The following is a 22,968-nucleotide window of genomic DNA, read 5'->3' on the forward strand; positions in this document are numbered from 1 at the left end:
AATCACACAAAGCACATTCTCCAACTGCTACCACTATATGAAATTAACATAGGAATTATAGCAAAAAGAGAATTAGAAAATCCCCAAATCATTAGAACAGAAGCAAGGCATTTCCAAATAAAAAATGAGCCCCCCCAAAAAAAATCACAAAGGAAATCTTAAAAATATTTTTATTTAATTTTTTTTAAGATTTTATTTATTTATTTGCCAGAGAAAGAGAGAGCACACAAGCAAGGGGAGCAGCAGGCAGAGGGAAAAGCAGGCTCCCTGCTGAGCAAAGAGCCCGATGCAAGACTCCAACCCAGGACCCCGGGATCATGATCTGAGCTGAAGGCAGATGCTTAATGTTCTGAGCCACCCAGGTGTCCAAAAAAATATTTTTATTTAAATTTTTAAAAACTATGATATCAACATTTTAGGGATATAATTAGAGGCATGCTTAGAGTGAAATCTATAGACCTACTTATGTTACTAAAAAAAAAAAAGCTGAAAACTATCTAAGTATCCATCTCAAAGTAGCTGAAAGAAAAGCAGCAAATTAATCTCCACTCCATCCCCATAAACAGGAGGAAAAAAAGATAACAAAGGGAAGAAATCCATTAAATAGAAAGCATTCATAAATAAGTAAATTTAATAAATCCTCTTCTTCAAAAAAACTAATAACATTAATGAGCCCCAGAAAGACTGTTTTTTTGTTTGTTTCTTTTTTAAAGGAGAAAAAGGATCAAATTATCAAAATCAGAAATAGAAAAAGAAATACTAGTAGAGATCCTACAGACATTCCAAATATAACTAATTTCCTAATAAAAAATACAATTTACCGAAACTTACATAAGAAGAAATAGATAATCTTGGGGTGCCTGGGTGGCTCAGTGGGTTAAAGCCTCTGCTTTTGGCTCAGGTCATGATCCCAGGGCCCTGGGATCAAGCCCCATGTCTGGCTCTTGCTCAGTGGGGAGCCTGCTTCCCCCCTCTCTCTCTCTGCCTGCCTCTCTGCCTACTTGTGATCTCTGTCTGTCAAATAAATAAATACAATCTTAAAAAGAAGAAGAAGAAATAGATAGTCTCAATAGTTTTCCCTCTATGCAAGAAAGTAAACCCATTATTAAAAACCTCTCCACAAGGAAGAGCAAAATTTGCCTAATATAAAAGAGTATATACTATATAATGCTATTATTTATGAAGTTCAAGAATAAATAGAGCTAACCTCTATTTATCATATCTATCATAACAGAAGTTCATAATAATTACCTTTTCTGAGCCGTAGAGGGCAAGGATGAAAATCACCAGCGCAAAGCAAGAGGGAAGACTGTAAAGCTTGTAAAGCACTGATGATGTTCTTTGTCTCGAGCTTGGTTTTCATGATGAGTGTTCACTTTGTAAAGAGTCAGTAAGATAAAAACTTGGGGTTTGTGAACCTTTCTGAATGTACATTACACTTCAATGAAAACTTTTACTTCCCAAAGCTTGGGCATGGGAGATAACAGAGGAGAAAAATGGAGATGGCCATGGGTATGGTGATGTCTTTTTAATGCCTTTTTAGATGTGACACCAAAGGCAGGATCCGTGAAAGACTAACTGGCAAGCTGGACTTCGTTAAATTAAAAAAAGTTCTGTTCTGCAAAAGGCAACGTCAAGAGAAGACAAGCCACAGACTGGGAGGAAGTGTTCTCAAGGACTGATATTCAAAATATACCAAGAACTCTTAAAATTCAACAATAATAAACAAGCCAAATGAAAAGGAGCCAAAGACCTTAACAGAACTCTCAGCAAAGAAAGTACACAGACGGCAAACAGGCATATGAAAACATGCTGTACACCCTAGTTCCCCAAGCAAATGCAAATTATGTAATGAGAAGATACTACTACCTACCTACGAGAATGGCCAAAATCAAGAACAGGGCAACACAAATGCTGGCAGGAACTTTCCCAACGGGAACCCATTCATGGCTGGTGTGAATGCAAAATGGCGCAGCCGCTTTGGAAGACAGTTGGTGGTTTCTTATAAAACTTAACATACACCAACATGTGATCCAGCAATCAAGCCAAGGGTGTTGAAAACTACAGAAATTCTTGAAAAGTCAAAAGTATGGAGACAGCAGAAAGAGTAGTGATTGCCAGGGCTGGAGGATGAGGGGGTGGGGAGGAGGGATGAACAGGTGGAAGACAGGATTTCTAGGACAGTGACGATCTCCCGTGATACTGCAATGGTGGCTCCGTGTCATCGCGCATCTGTCCAGATTCGCGGAATGTGCACCGAGAGTGAATCCTAATGAAAACTATGGACTTGGGTGATGATGAGATGCTAGTGCAGGTTCCTCCATGGTCAGGAATGTACCATGGGGCGGGGCGGGGCTGTCACTGATAGGGAGGGAGGCTCTGCCTGTGTGAGGCAGGAAGGATACGGGAAATCTCTCCATCTTCCTCTCAATTTTGCTGTGAACCTAAAACTACTCTAAAAAAGATAAATAAATATTTTTCAAAAATCAGGTATGGATTTAGGAAGGGTATCAGATTCTCGCTTTTAAATTCTGGTAAGAGTTATCACTGCCTACCCATGACCAATTGTTTTATATGGTTTTTTATCTAGCAAGGCGTATGTTATGATGATGTTTAAAAACAAAACAAAACCAAACCCAAACCTATATCCCATGTCTTCAAATTATGCTGAAAATAGATTAGATCAAAGTTAAAACCTACCACTCAACTTCAAATCCGTTGTGCTCAGACTGACTTGAGTTGTTTAGCTTTGTGGAGAAAAGGACAATTTTTACATTTTCACGCATTTCTTTGGTGGCAGACATACCTGTCAGACCATGTAAAACCCTAAGTGCCTATAACCAGATGCAAGGCTGGAGAGGGACAGTCATTTAAGGTCCCTGAAGATACCACCTGGGCTTTCATTCCTTAATCATCAACTATCTTTAAAAAAGGAAGGAAGACAAAAAGGAGTAAATAACCCAGCATTACTTTTCTCTGGAAATTGAATGATCACACTGTCAACAACAAAAGTAATAAAAAGCAAAGCTCCTGAGCCAGAATGAAGGTGAATAAAGTCATGGTTGATATTTATGTAAAAGAAAAGAAAGTAGGAAAAATGTAAACAGAATAAAAAGGAAAGCAGATTCACACGGATAAAAGATGGTCTGTTTCAAGTACTTTCTACCAAATTTCCAACGAAACTTCTAGTTTCTTTCTTTCTTGACAAAATATTTTGACTTCCTAGGCATCCACAAGTCCTAAATATATCACATTTCTTCTTAAAAGAAACACCCGTGCTAAGTGCTAACACAAGAAAAGGCAAAAATAGGGTCAACACCGTTTTTGTTTGTTTTTTTTTTTACATAAAAGCACTAAATTGATTTTTTGTTGTTGTTGCTGCAGTGTAATTGACATAGAGCATCCTATCCTATTGGCTTCAGGTATACATCATCACGATTCAGTACATTCACTGATCTTTGAGAAAAGGTAACAGATTATTACACAAAGGGTCCTCTTCCTCTCTGGCAGACTTCGGAAGCGTGGTCTTGGCCCACATGAATAAATTAAGGGTGGCTGGCTGCCAAAATCTCAAGAAAAACAAACAAACAAAAAAATCACCTGCCTGGTACATTCTGGAGCCATTTACTCAGGAGTGCCAGGGAACAAACCAACCATCGAGAAAACATTCCCCCACCAGCAAAGGATAAGAAGAGACTTTTCAGCTTTTGGCTAAGGTTCTTTAATTCTGCCCCCCAAAATAAAGCAAAATATAGCCCTCGGAGCTGTGAATTAAAACAGAATTTATCACTAGACACTTTCATTTGGAGACTTTACTAAATGGATTACCCTACTTGTGATTTTTTTTTAAGTATGTGTCAAATCTAGAAGAAAAAATGACTTAATTTCTATTTCTCCTTTCAAAACAAAACTACCATGGCTTCCTCGGCTTCAAAATATTTATGCCTCATAAAAAAAGTAATTACAAAATGGTTACTAGTATAATTTGCCATCCGATGTTATTAACTTACAAAGATCAGAAATGAAATTTGACATTGCACACTTATCCTATTAATCATTCATGAATTCAAAAGCCTATAGTAGTATCACATAAAATTCTAGCACTTGGATATTCTAGAATCCGTATGATACACAAGCCAGGCAAAAAGATTTAAGCAGGTCCTTGTTAATTGAAGGTATCAATATTAATAGCTTAACAAAATTCTGCACATGGTTCTAGCGAGGGGATGTGGCTAAACAAAAGGCGTCCTTCTTTTCTGGCAGAGAGCACAGAGATTTGAACCTGGTGGATGTCGGAACACAGGTAACAGTTAAAATCTTTCCATTCCCAGTAACTCCTACAGCTCCCCTGGAAAGTTCGGAAACAAACACTAAGAAACGTGACTAAACGAAATCCAGTGCGGCATTTCCATTTCAAAAATAAGGCCGAGGAGAAAAGATTCAAGACCTAGGAATATAGGGGGCGACTGTATGATATGTTGGGTGCCTGGGTGGTTCAATGGGTTAAGCCTCTGCCTTCAGCTTAGGTCATGATCTCAGGGTCCTGGGATGGAGCCCTGCATTGGGCTCTCTGCTCAGCAGGGAGCCTGCTTCCTCCTCTCTCTCTCTCTCTCTGCCTACTTGTGATCTTTCTCTCTGTCAAATACATACATAAATAAAATACATAAATAAAATACATCATTTAATCCTGAGAACATCTCCATGCACTCAGTGTTATTATTAAAGAGGAAGAAACCAGAGTAGCTTCCTGAGCCCTGAGTCATATACAGAACTGCTGAATCACTCTGTTGCACAGCTGAAACTAATGCGACAGTGTATGGTAACTCTACTCGAATTAAAACTTTAAAAATAAAGATGAGGCAACAAACACAGAAGTTGGGTAACTTGTCCCAGTTAATTCAGCTGGTTAAGTGGCAAAGCTCAGAACTGAACTCGAGTCTTTTGACTCCAGAACCCACTGGTACACACTGGCAGATAGGAAAGACAGAAAGCACCAAAAAACAAACAAACAAACAAACAAACAACCCCCCAAAAAACAAACAGAAAAAACAACAACCGTTAAGTGGCAATTCTAGAATCTGTTTCCCTTGTCTTATTCAGCTCAAACCAGATGGTCAGGGGGAAAAAAAAATCTGGGTGCTTCAGGTCAACATGTCCAAAAGAAAAACATTTTGACACAGCATTCCAAATCATCTTTAAACAAAATAATCCACTTTAGAACAAAGTGAGGGGAAGAAACGGACAGACATTCCTGACAAGGCTAAGACCATAAAAATGAGGGGAACGGGGAGGGACGACTGGGAAGAAGAGAACATGGGGTTCGGGACGACTGAGGAAGTCCAGCACGTGGGAAGAGCTGCAGTCTCCAAAACTACGCAACTATCACCCAGAAAGTCGTGCTGGATCCAAAGGGTCAGTCACAAGGAAGTGACCGAGAATGCCACGGCTCAGACATGGGTCAGCCCGAGGGTCGAGCACAGCAAGTGGATCGAGCTGAGCTGGAGCAGAGATTCCCAGAGATTCTTAAGCCTTTTTTCTACCGTGACCCACACACAGACCCAGACTTGACATCACAATGAAGGAACCTCATACAAAAATAAATACATACACATATATTAGAAAAGTAAAACTGAAGTTTTCCCAAACAAATGCACTCTAACATATTCTATTCTTGTTTTTTTTTTTAAGTTTTTTTTTTTTTATTTACTTGGGGGGTGGGGAGGGCAAACGCAGAGGGAGAAGCAGAGAAGCAGACTCCTCACTGGGCAAGGAGCCCAGTATGGGACTCGATCGGACCCGGAGCTCAAGACCTGAGCTGAAGGCAGACACTTAACTGCCACCCAGGTGTCCCTGGTATTTTCTATTCTGTTCTATTCCTTCCTCTTCTTCTTTTTTTTTTTTTTAAAGAAGGCTCCATGCCCAGCATGATGCGGAGCTTGAACTCCCCACTGTGGGCTCAAGACCTGAGCCGAGATGGAGTGTTGGACGCTGACCGACGGGCGACCCAGGCGCCCATTCTTCCTGGCTCCCGTGCCTGTCATGAGCTATGAAACTGATTTCATGACCTGCTGGTGGGTCTTGACCTACAATCTGAAAGCACGTCAGGAGAGAACTCCGAGAGCCAGCCAGGGAACGGCGCTGGGCCCACAAGCAGAAGAGCTCGTGTGTGCGTGTGGTCTGTTCGCTGCCTGTGCGTCCCTCCCGCACGAGAGAAACAGCAGGGCCCCTCAGTACCGCTCACACGCACGGCACGCTGCTTACGAATTCACACGCGAACCTCCTTCACCAGGTGCCCTCCACAACAGAAGGCTGTCTGTCCTTTATACGAAGTGTGACAAGGAGACGGAGCGGTCAGGAACAGGAATGTGCTGCATCGACGTTCGTATCACAAAGCAAGGAGCCAAACCTGCTCTCTGAGAGTTTCCAAACAAGTCCCTGAGAGGATGGTTCAGGTACAAAATCAAATTCCACCTGGTGTTGAAATTCCTCAGAATTCTGGGCTGCTAAATGATCTTGCGCTTCCTGGAGTTTCCTCGGTCTCTTTTATACAACCTGCGATTCAATTACACATTCTTTCCCCCACGCTTTTTACTGTTTTCAAACATTGAATCCCGTCATCGAACAGCTCAGGAAAAAAGATCATCAAATATTGTGCCTGGACTAAAATTCTTATAAATACTTTACACTTAGTTGGATTTCTTGGGGAATTTCCATCCATGGGCAAGAAAAACTACTGAGCACCTTCAGACATTTAGCCTGAAATTTAAAAAAAAAAGAAAGAAAGAAAAGGAAAAACCTAGAAGAATATACACAATTTGTGTTCCAGAGGCTCAGCCTCCAAGTGAAGGGAGGAAACGCGGTGCTGGCAGCGGTCCGAGGACACTGGCAAACAGGTCCATGAAGGAATCGAGAAGGGGCCGGAACAAGGAATGCTGCAGTTTGAGACAACATTTTCAGGAGCGTCAAAAAGAGTGTATGGGAGCAGACACTGTATCGGGGAATTGGTACGCACACACGACATGGAGGCAACTGTCCTTGGAACGGTCTGGGGTTTTAGCTCCTGTCCACGGACTGCCAGTCGATGAAAAGATGTCAAATCGTGTCTCAGGGGTAGGACTGGGGGGAACAAAAGCCTGGAAACGTCCTGTTGGAGCCCACGCTCCGATATACAAGACATCGCTCTAAACTTTGCCACAACATTCGGTGCAATTAAAAAGCTACAGAGGAGAATTAAGCGCAAGTCAAACCTAATTTAAAGCAAGTATGTACTGATCTTGTCCGAGGTCTGAGGAGGCTGGGGAGGATGACGGACAAGGAGCAGGGACGAAAAGGGGCGGGGGGGGGGGGGGGGGGATGTCCGCATCTCATCGGAATGCACCAGAACGAAGCAGGAGCCTGCACAGAAGTTTAAACCACACGACGAGGGTCTGACGGGAGGGTCCCGAGTGGCTGCCCCTTGGAGCATACAAGGTTCCCAGAAGACAAGGAGACGAAGGGCCTCACACACATCCTTCCCTCCAAGACCCCAAACTCAAACTCTATGTGGTCTTTGGGGTCCGGCTTCTGTCACCTGTGGTAAGGTTTCTGAGGTCCCACCACGTCGTAGCCAGATCGGCCCTGCATCTGTGTCTGCGGCTCAGCTGGGCGCCCCGTCTAGATACCCAGCCCCACGTCTGCCCTCCCACCAGCCGTGGCCGTGGGGCCCTAATGAAGAACCCTGCAGTGAGTGTCCATTCGCACGTCCGGGTTGGGCGAAGGCTCCACTTCTCTTGAGTGATTTCTGGGAGTGGAACCATGGGGTTGTGTGGAATCCATGTCTAGCTTTATTCTTTTTTAAAAGATTTATTGATTTAACAGAGGCGGGGGGCAGGGGCAGAGGCAGAGGGAGAGTCTAAAGTGGACCCCGCACAGAGCACAGACCCCGACGTGGGGCTCGGCTCCAGAACCTCCAGATCACCATCGGAGCCAAAACCAAGAGTCGGACGCTTCACCGACCGTACCGCAATGTGTGGTTAGCTTTTTAGGAAACTGTCTAACCAGTCTGCAAAGTGGCTGTGCCATTTTACATTCGCACCAGTGAAGCATGTGTCCTCACTGCCCACGTCCTCACCAACACTCACTCTGATCACAGCCATGCCACTGGTTGTGAACTGGTACCTCGCTGTGGGGGCATCTGTGTCTCCCGGCCCTTGCCCTGCCACACTCTGGGTTTACACCCTTAAGGACCTGCCTCTATCACCTGCCTCCCTCCACGGACTCTGTCCCGCCAGGAGATGACTATGTTTGGGTCCCTCCCATCTTCAAAACCAAAGCAGAAACGGCCTCTTATCTATAGAAGGTGATCTCCATGTCGATTTCCATTGGTCATAGTCATCACCTTCTCTCAGCTGACTCATGGAGACAACATCTGTTTTTCCTAAAGAAATTCCCGTACCCCGAAGAAACTCCTACTGCAGGGATATGCAGCCACACTTTGCAGCTGTAGTTGTTTCCGAGAGGATGATTCTCATGGGCCCTCGTTTTCTAATTCAGTCTCAAACTTCCTTTACATTCACTTACTTTAAATGCTAGGAAGTTACTCTTTATTTTTGACTTGAATACCAAAATGGGTGGGTGTCCTTTTCAACGAAGAACCGTGCCTCTATCAGGAACACAAAGAATTGTCTGTATCGGTACCTTCAGCTCCCTTTAATAATTAATCCTCATCAAATATATAACATTGCAAGATGAAAGGCTTTTATTCAGCCATGCTGGAAAACATTTGCAACCGATAATGAAAACAAAATAGTCCCTCCAGAGATAAAGCTACTCCTTCTTAAACCACACCCACCAACGTTCCCCTCCTAAGAATTCAAATACTTAAGTTTCACATTCTGAACCTACTGACTCTCCCTTCTGCCCACACACACACTTTTAATGAAACTTTCTTCTGCCTCATCGTAAACTCCAGTCCTTCATTTTCTCCGAATCCTCACATTCAAATCCTGTTAAATATAAAAAGATAACGTGTGGTGGACAGATGAGTAAGAAGGTCCCCAAGGTTCTTGCCCCCAGTACACATGCCCTGTGTAATTTCCTTGAGTGTGTGGGGCAGACTGATGATTATATGGCATACTGCTAATGTGACTGGGTTATATTCTGTTGACTTTGAGTTCGAAAGCAGAGACTGTCCTGGGTGGGCCTGACCTAATCAGGTGCTCTCCTAAAAAGAAAGGTAAGCATCAGAGAGATGTGTTCCTTACTGCCTCAAGCACAAAACAAACTGGCATGCAGTGAGGGGGGGGCCATTTAGTTAGGACCTGAGCATAGACTCTGGATGCTGGGATTGGTCCCAGATGACAGCCAGCGAGACCGTGGTGATGTCTGTCCTGCAGACACAAGGACATTGATTCTGCTGACAACTGGCAAGCCTGAACACATCAGGTCACACAAGATCAGAGCCGCAGCTGACAACCTGACTTCAGCCCTGAGAGGCTCTGAGTAGATGGCCCAGTGAACCTGTGCCCAGATGACCCTACAAACCCAAGGAGACTGTCATGTGACACCTGCGGCCACATGGGCGGTAATTTCTAATGCAGCCATGAAGAAACTAATATGGTGGTTTAAAAATAATATGCTGCTTTCTGTTGGTAGCTCTTCAAGAGAGGTTACATAGAGAATGAATTTCAGCCCCCGTATTTTCATCAAAGGGGAGAAAAACCGCAAAGCCAACAAAGCATTGGTGGCATTTATGAAATAATTACAATGGAGCTTGACACCATTCATGGGGGGCCCGGGCCACATGACAGCTGCTGGGTGCTGTCACCACCCCAGTGGGAGAGACCACGCGAGCTTGACGGTACCTCGGTCCTCCAGCGGGTTGCCTGCCAGGTTAACTGTGTGGAGTCCTGAGCTGGGATTGTGCGCTAGGGCACTGGCCAGTTTTTGGGCAAAATCCCTGCAAGTAAACAAAACAGCAAGGTTAAGTGCCACGGAACGTAAAACTGCTCAAATCAAAACACAGCTACGGCTCGAGTGAGAGCTAACAAAAGAACAAGTTTCTTTACAATGGTAATCAACTTACTACACATTTATTTTATTTTTTTTTTACACATTTGTTAACACCGAATTCCAGCCTCCACTAGTTTCTATCCTTATTAGAGAATCCCCAAAGCCACAGCGCAAATGTAGTTCATGTTGATTAGCCAAAACCGCATTCAAAAGCAAAAAGAAAATATACAATTGCCCCTTTAAAGATACATTACAGGATGCTATAAATAGTATTATTTAGTCCCCTCATAACTTAAAAAAAAAAAAAAAAAGTCCTGAATCGAGCCTTCTTTTCATGGAAACAGCCATTGGCTGTTCACTCTACACTCAATTTTCATTTCAGGCAATACTCAAAAATGCAAAACTGATCGCCCTACTTATTAATTAGTTTAAAGGCTACGATTGCTAGCACTATGTTTTAACAAAAACTCAAAATCACTATTTCAGGTATGTTGTACTTAAAAGAACACACTAAGTGCTATGATGACAAAGGTGTCTACCGCCCTCACTTAGGCACAGTAAAGTCTTTGTTCTAGCAGATTCGAACTCCATGTGAGGCTTGGGCCCTGCCTACCCAGCCACTACTGACCACTGAACGAGGGAGGTATGGGTCTGGAAAGAGAGGGAAGCAGATAAAACAGAGCCAAGCAACGCAACAGAACCACGGGAAATGTGTCAGTGCGTCCGTGAATGATACTTCCAAGAGTTAACGCAGAGCATCTGTAACAGGGAAGATTCTTTCCTAAGCACTTTACATACATGGATTTACTTCTCCTCACAGCCCTCACTCTAAAAGGCAGGTGCTACTGTGTTGTCCATCTTCAAGATAAAGAAAGTGAGGCCCAGAGTGAAGCAATTTGCCCAAAGCCATGAGGGCATCTGGCTCAGGGCCTGCTCTCCTCACCAGCACACCCGGCTCCTCTGAAAACCACCAAGGACCGGACCACAGAGGATGTTGTAAGACCCTCGACCTCTGTGCTGATGGGGAGCACAGGGATCCTTTACTTATTTTTTTAATAAGAGAAAACGTGACACTTCATATGTGAGTGGCTCAAGCGTTTTTTCTTTTTTTAAACTATATATTAATTTTAGAGAAAATGACAGAAAATGTTTAAGTTACATGTTTATATATTCGGGACAGTACTCACGTTCTGAGCCCAGCGTTTTCCAACACCAGTTCCTCCAGCCGACTGGACCTGCTCACCACTCTCAAGATCTGTTCGCAGACATCGGCGGACTGTGAGGGAAGACACTGTGTGAGCACTCTGAGCCCAAGGCAACCTCACTTTCCTGTCACAAACCCACGCAGGTGCGAATAATTAAAGAAGCCACGTAACGTGCAGTCATTCCTTTGTCAACACCTGATGCGGCATCCATGACTACACACCGTCACAATGGAGGACCCGGGATATAAGGACACCAAGAACAGAGAGTCCCTGCCTTTAAGACTACACCAGCCAGGGGCGCCTGGGTGACTCAATGGGTTAAAGCCTCCGCCTTCGGCTCGGGTCATGATCCCAGGGTCTGAGATCGAGCCCCGCATTGGGCTCTCTGCTCTGCAGGGAGCCTGCTTTCTCCTCTCTCTCTGCCTGTTTGCGATCTCTGTCTGTGAAATAAATAAATAAAACCTTTAAAAAAAAGAGTACACCAGCCAGCAGGGCCATCAGACCAGAAAACAGACGATTCTGATGGAATCATTAAAGGCCATGTTAGTAGTGCTGTGGGCACTCAGAGGCATATGCGCCCAATCTTGGGAAAACCAAAAGGAATTCCCAAAGAAAGCACCCTCCAGCCAGAGAATGAAAGACTTAATGTTGGTAATGATGAAGGCTCATCAGGGTCCTGGGATCGAGCCCCCCATCAGGGTCCCTGCTCAGCAGGAAGCCTACTTTTCCCTCTCCCACTCCCCTGCTTGTGTTCCTTCTCTCGCGGTGTCTGTCAAATGAATAAAGACAATCTTTAAAAAAAAAAAAAAAAAGATGCTAGGTTCATGATGACAAGCCCTTTGCTGAGCTCTTATCTTGTGCTTGGCCCTGAGCTAAGCCCTTTGGGTATATGTCAGCATAAAACTGTGAAGCATTATTACTCCCTTTTTATAGATAAGAAAGTTAAGGTTCAGAGATGTCATATACTTTTTTTTTTTTTTAAGATTTTATTTATTTGACAGACAGAGATCACTAGTAGGCAGAGAGGGAGGCAGAGAGAGGAGGAAGCAGGCTCCCTGCTGAGCAAAGAGCCCAATGTGGGGCTCGATCCCAGGACCCTGAGATCATGACCTGAGCCGAAGGCAGAGGCTTTAACCCACTAAGCCTCCCAGGTGCCCTGAGATGTCATATACTTTAAAATGGTGGCTGAATTATGATTGATAAACGTTAACTATTACGGTGGTCCTGCTGGCAGTTTCTAAAATAAAGGAGGAAAGGACCCAATAAGAATTCAATAAGTGCTCTCTCATGTTCATAAACATTATGTTTTTTAAAATCAAGTAGTTGTAACATTGTATCTGTCAAAATATTTTAAGTGCTCAAGATATACTGTCATATGAAAATGCAGAATTAAAATGAAATGTTTCAAATAAAGATCACAACAACTGAAATGGCTGTTGTATGTTGCACAACTCTTGAGGATGCTAGGAAAAATGCAGAGTTGTATCCTGGTGGCGGAATTGTAAACGTTCTTTTTTAATTTTACATATTAATATTTTTTAATTTGTTCTATGTTTCTGCCTTATTCCAAACCTGACTTAAGGTGGCTCCTGATTTTAAAATCACTTCTACATTTAAAAGTGATTTTAAGGACGCCTGGGTGGCTCAGTCAGTTAAGCGTCTGCCTTCGGCTCAGGTCATGATCTCCAGGTCCTGGGATCAAGCCCCGCATCAGGCTCCCTGATCACTGGACAGTCTGCTTCTCTCTCTCTCTCTCCCTCTGTGTTCATGCCCTCTCTCGCTCTCCCTCTCTCTCAAATAAACAAAAGAAAAAATCTTTAAAAATAAAAATAAATAAAATCTCATCGCAATGTAGGGTCTATTTAAATCCTTTATGACACAGCAGGAAGGGAGGGAGGGAGGAAGGAAGAGAGAAAGAGAGAGAAAGGAAGGAAGAAAGGGGAAAGAGAGAGAGAAATTGATAAAGAGAAAAAGCAAGCAAGCAAGAGACAAGAAAGAGAGAAGGAAAGGCAGAAAGGAGGAAAGAAAAAGAAGAAGGAAGGAAGGAGGGAACAAAGGAAGGAGAAAGAAAGGAAAAGAAAAAGTAAAAGCAGAAGGGGGGAAGAAAGGGAAAGAGAAGGGAACGGAAGGGAAGCAGGAGGGAAATTCCGAGGACCACAGCATACTATAATCAAAGCAGTTTCTTTTCTTAAAGTACCAACAAAAAATTACAATTCTTTGATTTATCCGATCACATATGTCCCGCTGGATTAGGCATCATTGGGACCGTCTGAAATGTAACAAAAATTCGCTAGTGAACATCCTTTAGAAAACACACGAGTCCCACAGCACGTAAGACACCTGTGATTCTTATGTGCTGTCCAATTCCATTCAGTCTAGATGTAGCTTTCACAGGGTCCCGGAGTTTCTGATGGGTCCCACAGACTGATGAAGGAAGAGGAAAATTAATTCCAATTGACCCGATGCCTGCCATTTATATTGTGCTGATGGTGCTCATTTTCAAAATGGTGACCCCCTTATCAGTGTGATTCTCTGTCTTACAATACACAACCAGGGAACTGATCCTACTCTGTGTTAGCATGATAAAAAGTCACTGCTTAGACAGTATTTTTGCAGGGATTATCCTATTTTCCAAAAACAATCCATGGTATATCATTATCTTTCCAGGGCTACCTTACAGAGCTTCCAGAAAAGCAATTTCCCAAAGCAGGGCTTTCATTTCCCTATTAGGTATCATTACTGTAATAAAAATTTATTACAGAAAATGTCCAAAAAGTATGTCCAGCTTTTCTTTAAAATGCTGGTAGGGGAAAAGCAGAACAAGTCATTCATGTCTATGTTAATTTTGCTACTTTTTATGAAGTGCCCAAGCACATGCAAAGAATTGTTTTCTACACTGAAGAATATTATAATGATGAAATTTTTTAAGAGGTATACACCCCCCCCCCAAACCTAGACAGCAAATAACATACGACCACTAGAGTAGTGCTCCCCAGCCGCCTGTGCTGCACTACGGTCACTGATTTAGGGGGGAAAATTCTTTTTTTTTTTTTTAAAGATTTTATTTATTTATTTGACAGAGAGAAATCACAAGTAGTCGGAGAGGCAGGCAGAGAGAGAGAGAGAGGAGGAAGCAGGCTCCCTGCTGAGCAGAGAGCCCGATGCGGGACTCGATCCCAGGACCCTGAGATCATGACCTGAGGTGAAGGCAGCGGCTTAACCCACTGAGCCACCCAGGCGCCCGAGGGGGGGGGGGGATTCTTAGTAAGTTCATACAGTGGCTCTCCAAGAGCTTGCCTTTAGTTAAAAAATCAGAAGTATACTCTAAAAACGAGGGAAATCGCTATCAACAACAATTGGACTAGTGCAAAATAAAGGCATACAGAATTTTATAACTAAAAGGAACCAAGGGAACTGGCCCAATGAGGCCATTTGAAAAAGATGCAGAAAGACCCCACACTGGTTGCTAACTTGCCTAAGTTAAGACTTAAGCAAGATCCCCATCCACTGTGATGTTAATGAGTCAAGAATGTAAGACAGAAACTTACTCTTCATCACAACTTTGGTATCTTAAAAAAAAAAAGATCCTTCTACCCTTCTATTTAAATTAAAGAAAGTGATTATTAATGGATGTCCTAAGATCAGCATAAAGCCCCTACAACCCATTTTTCTTGTGGCAGCTTAGCACAGGAGGATTTTACGGAGCTAGGAGCAATCTTAACAACCCGGAGAATCCCTGTACTCAAGAGGAAGTCATTCCTTTGTGTCCTGCACTCCATTCCACGTTTTCAAAAAGTCCAAAGAAGGCGTACTACTGTCTTTCGCACCCATAAACTGAGTATCAGAAAAGGTTCCAAGGTTGCATCTTGCCGTCACCTTCAAAAGGGCAAGTATCAGCTCTTTTTAACGTTAGGTGAAAAAACACGAAAAACTGCTACTGTTTTTGAAGACTGAAGAGCAATATCCCAAAGACCATTCTTCATTTTAAAATACCAAATATTAAAAATATACAAATCAGTGTTTTGGAGCTTAAATTGCAGTTATTGGAAGAGCGGTAAGGGCAGCTCTCAAATAGTGCCACGACGCTTCCTTTCATCCCCGGACATCGAGGGAAAGCTTCTGAGCGCCTCCATGCCTTGTGTTCTGGACTGAGGCTTCTGCTGTTGGATCTCCCTCCCACCACTGCGTCAGCATGTTCCCTGGGAGTCTACCTGGCCCCCAGCCGTGCCTCACTCCATCCTCACTGAGCACAGACCCTCCCCCCGTGGGGCGGATACAAATTTCCAAAACTCCACCACCACACTTGCTCATTTCTCAGCCTCTCCGCTAGTCTGTGATGCTGTAAGAGTAACAGTGAACAGGAAATGCCTACAAGATGTCAGGTACTCTGTCAGCATTTCTACACACATGATTTATTCATCCCCAATACCCTGCAAATTAGCTCTATTGCTGTGTCCATTCATTCATTCAACAAACTAATCTGACACCCATTTATTAGACCAATTTTTATGGACTAGCTATTATAAGCCAACATATTCTGATAAGCACCGGACAGAGATGAGTGAAACACGAACTCCAATGGACTCTCGGTAATGGGAAACTGAGGCCCTGGGATGTCAGGTAACTTACGAAGGTCCCACAGCCTTGTCACAGGAGCCAGAGTCTGAGACCCAGGTTTCTGTTTCCAAGCCCGCACTCTTTCCTATACCACACTGGCTCTTAGCGAGCCCCAAATGAGCTCAGCCCGTGCCTATACTGATACTACTTTAAACCACTCACACCCCAGGCAAATTCAGAGGCCCAGCAGCCTGTCCACTAGCAAACCTCAGCCCCCCCATTTTCTACAGATCCAGGTCTCCATCAAAATCCTACCTCTCCACTATGAAAATCGTTAACCCTCCAGTTCCCATGACCTCTGAAAGTCAGAGGCTTGAACAAAGAGTCACCAAGCAAACAACCTCTAGATTACATCCTGCCCTAAAATGAAGTAGGATAAAGTTAACTTAGGGATAAGGTTCTGCCCATACAGCTGCTTTGGGCTTGCAAAAAAAAAAATCCCAACAGAGCATCTCACTTCCACTAGTAAAACAGACAGAAAATCTGGCTCCCCCATACCTTATGAAAACTAACGTCTCACTTCTGATTTCCTTTTGCTTACATACAAATGTGCCCTAAAACTCCTCTAGAAAATTAATGTTAACTCTCATCACTCCAGCACACAAACCCTGCCTGATCCCGTTTACCCAAACTCTTAGGAAGGGAAGCTTGGCAGAGACGGAATGCAGGATAGAAACATCAAATCTGCTCCCTGCAGCTGTGCAAACTCAAGTTTAAGAGTTTTACCCAACAGAATGAGTGCGTACTGAAGGCTCTGGGAACTGGGTCTCTCGGTTCATTATCTAAAATTGCTGGAGGCAGCTGAAAACAGGAGGAAGTACTTCTCCGTGGCATCTCACATTACCAACTTGGTGAAATGGTATGCAGATCATTTACAGGAAAATACCTCCTCAAGAAAAAAGCATGTATGCAGCTCGCCAGATGAGTAGAAAAACAAATGTCTTTCTGATAATTATCGGGCTTTGGAAACTCAGCAGAAGTAAGCAACATCTGCAACATCTTCACTTACTTACCAGTTTCAGATCCTTGGAAGATAGCTTCGTGAACCACTGATTGTATTCCAGAGCAGCAACGATGGGTATCAGGTCCCTAGAAGCAGAAATAACAACATCCATCGGAGGCCCTCGTACTGGAGCCTTACTGACACGTCATGTTCAACCCCCGGCACCCAAGTTCACTTGTTAGCTCCTGTTAGTACAAACATGACATCCCCCCGAAACTACTTCACCCACAGATCTCTGGGACAGATCTTCAGTCTGATGTAAGCAGAATTCCTAAAAGCTGAATTTAAACTACCTCTAGGGCCCCTGATGTCTATATCCAAAGGACAAGAGGGGTAAGCAGTGTTTCCTCAGAGAACTCCTTGCTCTAGGAAAGACTGTACTGCTCCTTCTACATGAATGAGTCAGATTTCTTTAACCAGCAGAAATGTCCTATACAGTTCACTCTCGAACAATACGGGTTTGAACTGCATGGCTTTTTTTTTTTTTTTTAATAAAAATGTACAGTACTTTAAATGTATTTTCTCTTCCTTAGGATTTCCTTGATGGCATTTTTTCCTCTAGCTTGCTTTATTACTGAGAATTACAGTACATAATACATATAATATACAAAGTGTTTGTTACGCGTTCATGTTATCGGTAAGGCTTCTGGTCAACACGAGGCTATGAGTACTTACGTTGGGCATTGTCCCACTGTCCCATTGTCCCGCCACTATATTCTCTAGTTGAGGAGTTTATACTCTAAGCAAGGACACCGTCTGGCCTTGCAGATAGTAAGTGACCCTGAATGGACTCCCAGTGCTTAGCAAGCATCCTATAACCCTTTGGTACTTTCTTGCAGTTCCTTGTACTGCGCACACACAGGAGCTAGCCCGGGTGTATTTTCATCTTATGCTTCACACACACCCTTCAGCTACGGATGCCGGCTACTTGCATCAGAGCCCTGTCTGCACTCCATTTTCCGGCCTGATCTCCCTGCGACATGCCCCCCACGCACGCTCCAGCCCAAAAGCAGACCGTTTACTACGCATCACAGATACCAGACGATGGCACAATCAGAGAATCCGAGTTTGCCTATGAGAATCCGAGCACCCCAGGATCCGCACATCACTCTTCCTCTCCTCTCCGTGACCCTGGGTCACCCCAGCCAGCACCCTTGCTTGCATCTCTGTTTAGCATTGATTTTACTCTGCCTTGGATTATGGTTTGTACTGAACATCTATGTCTCCACCCCCATCCCAGGCTGTAAGCTCTTTGAAAACCCACTCTATTTCAGATTTCTGGCTTCGGTGAGATCACAATCAGTTTCACCCACACGGCATGACACGCAGAAAATACTCAAATTGTTACTGAAATAGAAGAGGAAGGCAGAAGGTCGAAAGAGACGGGAAATCCACATTGTTTCAGAGCTTCTGGGTACCAGGCCCCGTGGCGGGCACGTTACACAGCTTCATCAGACATGCTTTAAAAAGGAGAAAGGAGGGGTGCCTGGGTGGCTCAGTCGGTCAGGCATCCCTTCGATTCAGGTCATGATCCCAGAGTTCTGGGATCAAGTCCCACATTGGGCTCTCTGCTCAGTGGTGAGTCAGCTTCTCCCTCTCCCTCTGCTGCTCCCCCAACTTGTGCTCTCTCTCTGTCAACTAAATACATAAAATCTTAAATAGATAGATAGATAGAGAAAGGAGTCCCCCAGACTAGGCGAGAAAAACAATACACACAAAGGAATTACCAGTCTCAGTCATGTTGTTCCATAGGCCACCTGTCCTATCGAATGGCCTCTTTATTAATTTTGCCTAAGTTTTAGATTTTAGATTTAGAACCATGAACCATGTCTACATCCACAATGGTTTCACGCTCTTCCCTCCCTTTACCGCTCCCCCGGCCGCCCGACCAGGTGCAAGAGCGAACTCCTGTCGCTCTCCCTGGGAGCTGGTGACAGTCTGTGGCTTCTCTGGGGGCAGATGCCAGCTTCTCACATGCTCAGTTCAAGAGAGTTCCCCTGTGCTGCTCCTTTCAAGAACTGGGGCAAAGCATTCTCAGCTTCTCTCCTTCCGATGACTTAATGTCAAGTAGCGACTACACTTCAGAACCTCTTCATGATGTGTTCCAGTCTGTCACCTGACTTGGAGTACAGCTGGCTTTTGTCATAATGAAGTCATTTGCAAGAAGTGGAGAGCACAGCATTAAGAGACCCAGGCTTTGCACTGACATGGGGCATGGGACAGCAGCGTCTCTCCATACAAATAGCAAAAACCCTGAAAAGCCAGAGCCAGCTCCCCAGCTAAAGTAGAGAATCTAGAAAAAAATGGTCAACAGGGCAAGGAATGGCTTTAGTCGAAGAGTTTTTAGATGGGATGCCAAGAGCATGATCCATAAAAGGGGAAAATGGATAAATCGGACTTCACCAAAACCAAAATCTTTGCTCTGCCCAAGATCTGTTAAGAGAAGGGAAAGACAAGCCCCAGGCTGGGCGTAAATGCTGACCAATCACACTTCCGACAAAGGACTTGGTATCAGAATGCATAAAGAACTCTTGGAGGTCAGTAATAAAAAACAACCCAATTTTTAAAAAGAGGCAAAAGATCTAAACAAGATCGCTCATCAGAGAAGATGTATCAATGGGAAAGAAGTATACAAGAAGATGTTTGAGGGACCTGGGGGGCTCAGTCAGTTCAGCGTCTGCCTTTGGCTCAGGTCATGGTCCTGGGGTCCTGGGATTGAGCCCTGCGCCGGGCTCTCTGCTCAGCAGGGAGCCTGCTTCTCCCTCACCCCCTGTGCTCTCTCTCTCTCTCAAATAAATAAATCTTAAAAAAAAAATAGATCTTAAAAAAAAAAGATGTTTGAAATTATTAGCCATTAAAGAAATGCAGTTTATAGCCAAAAGGAGATACCACTACAAACTTACTGAATTGCTAAACTTTAAAAACAAAACAAAAAACCAAAAAACCAAGGGCTGGCAAGGATGCCAAGCAACTGAAACCCTCATACACTGCTGAGGGAAATGCAAACAGCACGATCGGGGTAGAACACAGTCCGAAGGTGCCTTCACTTAACACACACTTACCATAAGACCTGGTGGTCTCGACCCTATGTACTCAACCAAGAGAAATGGAAACTTGTCCTTACACAAAACGTACACATCATGGTCTCTACTGGCTGTATTATATATCGTCAGCCCCTGGCGACCACATGGATGTCTTCCTCTGATGCAGTGGGACTCCCAGGGTGAGGATAGAAAAGATAATAAAATGGCTTCTGCTCAGCTCCGTCCCTTGACATGCTCAGCCACAGCATCCAGCTGCCTCGCCCTGAGAAGGTCTAGCCACGTGGGAAGGCCACAAGGAAGGGAGTCAGCAGACAGCTAGCATCAGCCACCAGGTATGTAGCTGAGGAAGCCTTTTGATGGCTCTGGACCCGGCCCCTGTCTGACTCTCACGGCTGAGAAGAGCCCCAAGGCAAAAACCTCCTGTCAGAGCCCCACTGAGCCTGGAACTGTGACAGGTGAGTGAAAGTGACGGCTTGTGCTGTAGGCCCTTTAGGCTGGAGTGGTTTGCATCCAGCAGGAGATAAGCAGAACACTGGAGGGTCCAGAAACCAGGCTGGAAAGCTGCACTAGGAATGGGACTGTAAACAGGGTGCCCATAAAAAGCTTTGAAGCAGAGAAATGTTTCAGGAGTTGAACAATTTCAGCCAAGTAGGTAGACGGTATCAGAGCAAGGACAGCTTCCATCCTCCGGAGTGAGGCTGGACCAGGGGCCAAGGCAAAAAGAAGTAATTCTTCCTAAACCCATTAAAGAGTTACACCACCCCAATGGAAACATGCATGCTTTTATGACAAAGCCCTACAGAACACAAGGACTGTTGGAATAATTACTACAGCCAGGAGTGCGGGGTGACCGCAAAGAATAACGGACCCAGGCCTGTCTTCGTAGGAGAGGCCAGAGCCCATCTCTTGAGCTAACTGGTGGAGAGCGTGGCTGGCTTGACCACTATGTGCATTCTGGTACACGACTGCATGCCCTTCTCTCCACTGACAGCTCAAGAATGGCCTTATAAGCATTGCTCAGAACAGTCACGAAACTGACCCAAACATCCAATCGGCCACAGAAAGGATAAACTGTGGCGCATTCCCACGTTGGAATACAAAACAGAAACCAAAGTAAACGAGCTACAGTGGCACGCAACAGCTGGTAAAACATCGGTTCTCAGGTCTGAAACCTCTCACGCCGGCTGGGCTGTGCCAAGAACGGGGAGCTTTGTGTCTAAGAAGTGAGCATCCAGAAAGCACTCCGGCAAACACTCAGAGAAAAGCCAAGGTCTGATCCCAGGGACATCCGGGATTCCTCGAATCTGTTCCTCTTGGACCGTCCAAGCCCCCAGGACAGCCACGACACAGAGGCCAAGGTTCCAGCAGTCTCGGTCTAAACATAACAATCACCAACCATGATCAAAACCAGTGCATCTCACCCCAACAGAAAAAAACTCAAGACTGCATGTCAATAATTTGATTCCTGAGAGTTCCTTTTCCTGATGGCTTTCTTAGAACACAGTAGTAAGTGAGCAAAGAAGCAAATCAAAGATAACCCATCTGGCATTCACGTGGGCCTCCCACGGCTGTGCCAACACCAGCTCCAGGCAAAGCGCTCCCTGCATTTCCCTGGTGGGGTCTGGGCTGATCAGAACCAGCCCTTTCTCGGGTTTTCACCAAGCACGGCTGGCATTATATTACATAATACAGAAAGGGTTCCAAACACCAACACTTGTCATCTTGACGGATTTTTGCAGGGTAACAGCTTTCTTTCTTTCTTTCTTTCTTTTTTTCTTTCTTTCTTTCTTTTTATTTTTTTAAAAGATTTTATTTATTTATTTGACAGACAGTGATCACAGGTAGGCAGAGAGGCAGGCAGAGAGAGAGGAACGGAAGCAGGCTCCCCGCTGAGCAGAGATCCCCATGCAGGGCTTGATCCCAGGATCCTGGAATCATGACTTGAGCCAAAGGCAGAGGCTTTAACCCACTGAGCCACCCGGGCGCCCCGGGTAACAGCTTTCTACCATCAGTCTGTGGCCCTGTGTATCCCACTGTGTCTTGCTTTGATCTCCTAAGAGACTCTTAACTATCACTCGACTTTTGATCTTAAGAGTCAAGTCATTCTTGAAGAGCTACAGTTCAGGGAACCTTCTCCTGAGTCCTGGCAACACAGTATTTTTCTTGCCGTTTCCATAGGCTACTTCTACCATTTCCTTAAAATGGCAGCAAAACCGCTCTGAGACTCCAAACCCTGAGAAGATCCAGTGTTAATACCCTTCAGAGCCCCAGGGCAAAATCTTTTCTGATACTGAGTCAAAGGAGAGGACTCGTTTAATATTCCCTAACCTTATTCCTGATATAAATGTATTATACATAGAGTTGTTCTTCTGGTTGTGGTTGTTAATTTAGCCACAGGTTGGGGTTTGTCATACAAGCTGAGATCCTTATCTCTCATTTCAGTTGGCAATGGTGAGTGATCTAAACCTTCCCTTAAAACTCAAAAGAACCAAGTTTTCCACTTGTACCTTTCCAGAAGAAAATGTTGTCACAAAGCTGACAAGATAAAAGCAGCATCACAAAACAGATCATGAACTAGCCCCTGGAAATGCAAAACTTTCTGTCATGTAGGGATTTTGCGTCTCTAACTCTTTTCCTTTTAATTAATAAAATTGGCCACTTTATAACACTATTCATTTTAAAAGCAGGCAAGTCTTTTAGGATATAAAAGTAGCAAGGGGGGAGGGGCGCCAGGGTGGCTCAGTTGGTTAAGCATCTGACTGCTGATTTTGGCTCGGGTTGTGATCTCAGGGTCCTGGGATCCAGCCCTGTGTCCGGCTCTGTGCTCAGCCGGGGGGTGGGGTGGGGGTCGGGAGGGAGGCGTCTGCTTGAGATTCAATCTCTCTCTGCCCCTCCCCCTACTCATACTCTCTCTCTCTTAAATAAGTTTTTTTTAAAAAATAGCAAGCATTGGGGCGCCTGGGTGGCTCAGTGGGTTAAAGCCTCTGCCTTCGGCTCAGGTCATGATCCCAGGGTCGTGGGATTGAGCCCCGCATCAGGCTCTCTGCTTGGCGGGGAGCCTGCTTCCTCCTCTCTCTCTGCCTGCTGCTCTGTGACCTCTGTCTGTCAA

General features: G+C 44.5%; 1 protein-coding gene across 8 annotated transcripts in view; it reads right to left on the minus strand.

Annotated features, from left to right (window-relative positions):
- Nucleotides 1-22,968, minus strand: part of CARMIL1 (capping protein regulator and myosin 1 linker 1) — a 299,097-nt gene that overhangs the window by 134,036 nt on the left and 142,093 nt on the right. For all 8 annotated transcript variants that reach the window (XM_059179498.1, XM_059179496.1, XM_059179501.1 and 5 more), the window contains exons 9-11: nt 16,826-16,901; nt 11,178-11,266; nt 9,843-9,937 (exon numbers count right to left, since the gene is read on the minus strand). In XM_059179498.1, the coding sequence (XP_059035481.1) occupies nt 9,843-9,937; nt 11,178-11,266; nt 16,826-16,901 (260 nt within the window). The remainder of the gene's footprint in view (nt 1-9,842; nt 9,938-11,177; nt 11,267-16,825; nt 16,902-22,968) is intronic.

The sequence above is a fragment of the Mustela lutreola genome, chromosome 6, assembly GCF_030435805.1.
Source record: "Mustela lutreola isolate mMusLut2 chromosome 6, mMusLut2.pri, whole genome shotgun sequence".
NCBI lineage: Eukaryota > Metazoa > Chordata > Mammalia > Carnivora > Mustelidae > Mustela > Mustela lutreola.